This window comes from Microtus pennsylvanicus, chromosome 4 (genome assembly GCF_037038515.1).
Source record: "Microtus pennsylvanicus isolate mMicPen1 chromosome 4, mMicPen1.hap1, whole genome shotgun sequence".
NCBI classification, from domain to species: Eukaryota; Metazoa; Chordata; class Mammalia; order Rodentia; family Cricetidae; genus Microtus; species Microtus pennsylvanicus.
This window is the reverse complement of record NC_134582.1, coordinates 49462971-49468970: the sequence shown is the minus strand read 5'-3', so window position 1 is coordinate 49468970 and position 6000 is coordinate 49462971. Positions and strand designations below refer to the sequence as shown.

General features: G+C 47.6%; 1 protein-coding gene across 1 annotated transcript in view; it reads left to right on the top strand.

Moving 5' to 3' along the window:
* The first annotated feature begins 301 nt into the window (after positions 1-301).
* Positions 302-6000, top strand: part of Camk4 (calcium/calmodulin dependent protein kinase IV) — a 218906-nt gene continuing 213207 nt past the window's right edge. The window contains exons 1-2 of the mRNA XM_075969040.1: positions 302-513; positions 969-1183. Of these exons, the coding sequence (XP_075825155.1) occupies positions 490-513; positions 969-1183 (239 nt within the window). The 5' untranslated portion in view covers positions 302-489. The remainder of the gene's footprint in view (positions 514-968; positions 1184-6000) is intronic.

The following is a 6000-nucleotide window of genomic DNA, read 5'->3' as shown; positions in this document are numbered from 1 at the left end:
TAGAATGCTTACGATGGGGAACAGCTCACGGGAAGAAAAAAGCTCTTAACTGTAGCAACCTTCTCAGTCAAGAATGGTGACAGGTCCTGCCTTAAGGCAGGTTCGCCTGCTTGGCTTCTTGGGAGCCTTTCTTTGAGCCGTTTCAGCTGCTGGCCTTCAGATGCTGAAATTGAACTAGACACAGCCAAGTGTGTGCTCTTTTAGAAGCTCCAGCACAGCTAGAGGCGACAACGCCACTAGCAGCGATGACAAATTGAAGACTTCACTCAAAGGTGAATCAGGTCAGCATGGACCTAGGCCCATCCCTCTCCAGTGTGCACAGAAATGAGCACCGAGTTCCAGCAGGGAAGGCCTGCCAGGAGCTGACAACCACAGGACACCCTCCTCTATCATCCACATAAGCTCTGACACAGGGACCAGCAAGGGGTGGCTGGTTAGCTGGTGCAAGGTGGAAGGGACTCGCCCGCTTCGAGCCACGCTCCAGGAAACATGAGTTTCTCCAACAATGACCAGGTTCCTTTCTCACCATGCACTTGGTGGCCTCCACTCCGGGTGCCCGCCTCCGACAGAGCGGTCTCTTTCCTGGCTGCGGGCTCTTGCCGGAGGGCGTAAAGGAAAATGCTCGTTCGCTCGCTCGGGGTCCTAGTGTCTTCCCCCACCTATCCCAAACGCGATAGGTGGCCGGCGGCTGCCACAGCCTGAGAGAGCAGCACAGGGAGGGGGCTGGCAGGGAGGGAGGCGCGGAGGTTGGGCGGCGGGAGTGAGGGGGAGGGCGCCAGAGCTCTGCGGCGCCCTGCTTGGTCTCTGCCTGCTGGCGGTGGCTCCGGGTTCCCCTGCGCTGGTGCTCACCGTCTCAGGCTCTCCGCCCGCCCTCGCTCCCGCTCCCGAGCGCGGAGGCGAGCCGCAGCCCGGCGCGGCGGTGGGCGTGTGCGCGCTGAAGGACGCCTCCTCTCGCTCCCGTGTTGCAGGCGGCGGCTGGCGGCTCCGGCTCGGGCAGCAGCGGCGGCTTCCGGAGTCCCGCGGCGAAGATGCTGAAAGTCACGGTGCCCTCCTGTTCCTCGTCCTGCACCTCGGTCACCGCCAATGCCCCAGGGTCTGGGAACCTCGTCCCGGATTACTGGATCGACGGCTCCAACCGGGATGCTCTGAGCAATTTCTTCGAGGTGGAGTCAGAGCTGGGACGGTAAGACGAGGGGCGCTGGACCAGGCGGAGCGTGGAGGCGCGGGCTGGGGCTGGGGATTACCTGCAGCGTGCACGCTAGTGGTCCCTCTCGCTGCGACACCTGAGGGTGCCGGACTAGCCTCCTCTACCTTTGATCTCTCTCCTGCCTAGACAGTGTCTGGGCAAGAGCTAAACTCTAGTCCGAGGCAACCAGGCTCTCCCCTGAGCGCCTAGGCCGGTGCAGCTGCGAGCCTCCGCCAGACTCTCCCGCCCTGCCAGTGTGGAACTGGCTGCCACTTGGGTGATCTCTCCTACCGCACGTGGACTCTGCTTTCCTAATTAGTGTCTTTGCACAGATTATAGTTTGTCAGAGGGACTTGTGTGTCTAGTTAGTTTTGGGTTGGGGACTGCAATTGTGCCCCTCTCCACCGTGATGGAATTATTAAATTAGATTCTTCCTGCTTCCCCTCATCACGCTCTCCAAAGCAAGTGGCACTAGAAATTTAACCTAAATACTAGCTTCCCCATAGCGTGTGCTCAGGAGAAGGCGAGAATGAATCATTTAGAAGAGTTAAAGGCAGAGTAATGAAGTAGTGAGGATTTAAAGAGAAAGCAACTCATGGGGGCCAGGCAGGGGTAATTAGTGAGAAGAGCTTTGAGGCTCCTCTTTTATGTGCTCGAGTGGTTTATTTAAATCGTGTATGCATAAAGTCATCCCGTTGGGAAAGCAGATGCGCCCCCTCATCCCCACTCTGAAGATCTGAACAGGTTTTACCTTGAGATTGATTCCGTATGTTCTCAGATCTTTACCCACTGATAATTATTTTTGTATCCCCCCCCCCCTTTTTGCTGTCCACAAGCACGGAAGGAGACTTGTTTTCAGTACTGTTCAAATGCAAAGCGTCCATCGGAGGGAATCTGAACACGATTGAAAACTGTTGCCAAGTTGTAACTCCTCCCCCCCCCCCCGTGCAATTTAATCATTCCCCTTTTGCTGGTAGTGGCTTATCTAACAGCTTTTTAATTTTAATTTTTTGATGCTGTTAAGAGACGATGTCATTGGATTTTGGGTGTTCGTACTTAGTGGGAAGGATTTGCTCGCTCTGATTTTCCTTTCCTGAATACAAGTGGTGTGTAAAAAGGTAAAACTTTTGAAAGGGAATTTGTTATTCTTGCTGTTGAAAATCCTCAAGCTATTTGATCACTGAGCAATGTATACGTCCACGCCTGTTTTTCAGACATGTTTCTGGGGGGGGGGGGTTCATCGTAAGGCTGTTGTAGACTGAAGTGAGGTAGCAACGGATGCTTTTGTAAGGTTCAGGAAATCATACTTGGGTGACATACTGAGCATTGTGGTATAGAATTGATTAAAGAGATAATCTACTTAAAATTGGTTCCTCAGTGCTTTAGAAGTTGCCAGGTAGGGAGGAAGTGCCTGCTGCAGCTGAGGGATGGCCCCACAGCGCCCCTGAGCAACGCCCCAGAAGCCCCTAACGAATTCCGACGTACTAATTGCACTATAAAGAAGCTTTGCCATCACTTCAAACACTTTGATTTGAGAAGTGGGAGAATTCCGAGTGTACGTGTCCATAGGATGGTGGATTCACAGGGAAGCTATTTTTGAAGTTGGCTTGGTTTTAATTTGGCCGTACAGTCTGCATTCTCTTGGGGTTATACTTATAAATCTACTATAAATTGCTAAGACTTGCTCTGCTATGTAGACTTTTTGTTACCCTACAATCACCAAATTAAACTGTTCTAAGAAGAAAAACATAACCCTTCTCCAGCGGCAGTGCCCATTGCTGAACACCTCTTCTGTAGGTGGCAGTGTTGATGAGTGGTGAGCTCGCACCATTTCGTTAAAATGGATCGATATTTTTTTTTTTTACTTCATAATCTGTTATTTTTTCTCAATGAGATAAACCTAACACATGGACCAACTGGCATGCCAGCTATAATTGTTAAAAATCTATGGAGTAAAAGACAGAACTTTTGTACTCACTGATGGAACCACAAAGGTGTTTGGTCTTTGCACTAGTGATCCATTCGAGCTCACTTGAATTGATCTCAAGATTGTTCGTTCTGTTTTGGGTCAAATCTGGGGGCCAGTGGTGACCCTACAGTCAGCTTGATTCTTTCATTCCCAGTTGTTACTGTGCCACTCAGTCAGCAGCATTCTGGTGCTGGGTGGGCCACTGGTTAGTGTCACAGTGTAGACAGTCCCCTGTAGGTGAATGGGTTCAGTATACACACGCCCCTGCAGGTAAATTGGAGATTTTTTTGTTTCACCTCCTAAAGTGATCTGTTATAAAGTGGTGACTCCCGATTCCAGGAAAGTTAGATTCAAGGCCATATGGACCATATACCCTGAGCGTGTGCCTGGAGGGTCAAGTGGAGCTAAATTCCTGAAGTCCCTGAGCCAGTGGCTCTCAACCTTTGGAAGACTGCAACCCTTTAATACAGTTCGTTATGTTGTGGTGACCCCCACCATAAAATTATTTTCACTGCTACTTCATGACTGCAATTTTGCTAGCTACGAATCATAAATATCTGATATGTGACCCCCTAAAGGGGTCACAACCCCCAGGTTGAGAACCACTGCCCTGGACTGTGCTTAGAGAAAGCAGGTATTGACAGAATGATCCTTTTGTAGTCATCCGGCGCAAGGCAGGGGTGACTTTTTTTGCCAGTATGTGTAGGCATAATGAATGAATTATTTGAAAGTGTCAGGCAAACCATGTTTTTTTTTTTTTAAAAAAATCGAAACTGAAAATATTTTGGTATTTCTAGAGCTTGTTAAGTTTACAAAAGTGACATTATGCCAACCAGGCTACTTAAAGATACGAGCTGGCCGTGATCCTATGCAGGAATCCATGCCTAGAGAGCAGCCGGTCCCCCTGTGATTTGAGAGACCCGTGTTCGAAGGCTTTTCTAATGGAGCAGAAAGCTTAGCTCTGACTTCTATTCCTCCTGGTGGTTTGGTGAATGGGAAGACAAGACTTGGCTTGCTGTGCTCTGTGGTGAGGGTTTGGCCCTGTGCATCCGAACCCACATCCTGATGTCCATTGGCCATTATCTTTTGTTTGGACTTGTTGCACCATTTTGAAAGGATGTTTCTAATGAACTCAGCTGTGTTCCCAAACATCCAAATGCGGAAAACCAAATGTTAGCCCACTTGACTAAAAGAAAACACATTCAATTATTCTGGATTTTTACTATAGTTGCCTTAGGTTTGTGACCTTTAGCTCCCACCAACTAAAGTCATTATTTAAAAAAGGGGTTTATGTGACAGCTCAGTTGTCTGTTGTCTATCTTGTCTGTCTGCCTGTCTTATCTATTTGTATCTTTTGTTGTTTAGGCTCCAGCTCGATTTTAAATAGTGAACTATGTGGTTCATTTGTATAGACTAGAAACAGTTTCACTAGCCGATGCCTAATCTTACTGTCAGCACTATAGTATAGTATTTTATGTTTTATACTGTTTCATTATATTCTTTTTTATTCAAAATATTTGCTGAACTCATGTGGTCTGCCATCCTACTAACAAGTTGTGGCTCAGTTAGAAAGTGTTATTTTTGGGCATAAGTCTGAGCATGCCAGATTCCACTACGAGGCAGAGTCATTTAACGCCGTGTCTTGCAGACCATTTGGCAGTGTTGCCCTGAGCAATGTCCACTTGGCACAGCTCTGTGGAGAGAAATTCTTCTTTCTTCACCTCCAAGTCCTTATTGTATTTTTTTTCCTTCCAAAATTTTAAGAAAACACTGGTGTCTCCAAAAGATTCACTGGGCACCCAGGGATCTGAACTAGCCTCAGCTAGTCTCCAAAGGGGGCTGGTGCCAGGGGACGCTTAGGCGTGGAGGGAAGAAACCTGGAGAGGGAGGAGCTGTGTTTTCGGGTCTGTTAACTCTGGCCCAGCAAATGCTGCTTGCAAGGAACCACAAATGTGTCTTTTCTAGAAGGTCTTCAGCTAGTGCTCTTGGCGTGTCTTAGCTCTGTCTGCTTGGACCACAACAACAAATCCCTGTGTGGCTTAAACCACAAATGTTTGTTTTGCACAGATCTGGAGGAGAGGGGTTCAAAACCAAGATGCCGGCCAATCTCTTTACCCCACGGAGAACTTTCTTCCTGTTTTGAGTGGTGGTTATTTTCTGTTGTGTTCTCAGAAGATAGAAGGGAAGAGGAATATACACACATATACACACATGTATATCCATATCTATGTATATTGCATATATTAGAACAACTTCTCTAAGCTCTTTGCTGTCTCATAAGATCATCTATCCTGTCTTGAGAGCTCTGTCTTCAGGAGTTGATCCTGAACACAAGTCCTTCCCAAAGACTGTATTCCAGTTGCCACACTAAGAGAATAGGTTTCAACACATGAACTTCTTTGTACTGTGTTATCTAAGAATATTTTCATATATATGGTACTTTGAGCATCTCCCCCATATTCCTCTGTCTCCACTTTCTCAATCCACACCGTTAGTTTCCTTTGTGCCCTGGGAAGTTTCCCTGTTACTTTCATGCCATATTGTATTCCTATTTTATCAGCATATACATTTGAAGGGGACAATTCAGTCTATGCTATAGTTGGTGAGGAATCAGAATCATCTTTTTTCCCTTCCCCCTTCTTTTTCTTTTGCCAAGCACCTCCCTGAATATTCTCTTGGCTATTACTTCCCAGATTCCAAGCCTTTTCCTTGCACCATCTTTTAGGGCTCCACAGCCTATTTGCTGCACCCCGCTGGCCACTGCTCTGCTTTGTACTCTATTCTGATGGCTTAGCCTCTTTGGTGATTACATGTTCTTTTAAAATTGGGTGTTTAGTGTGATGAT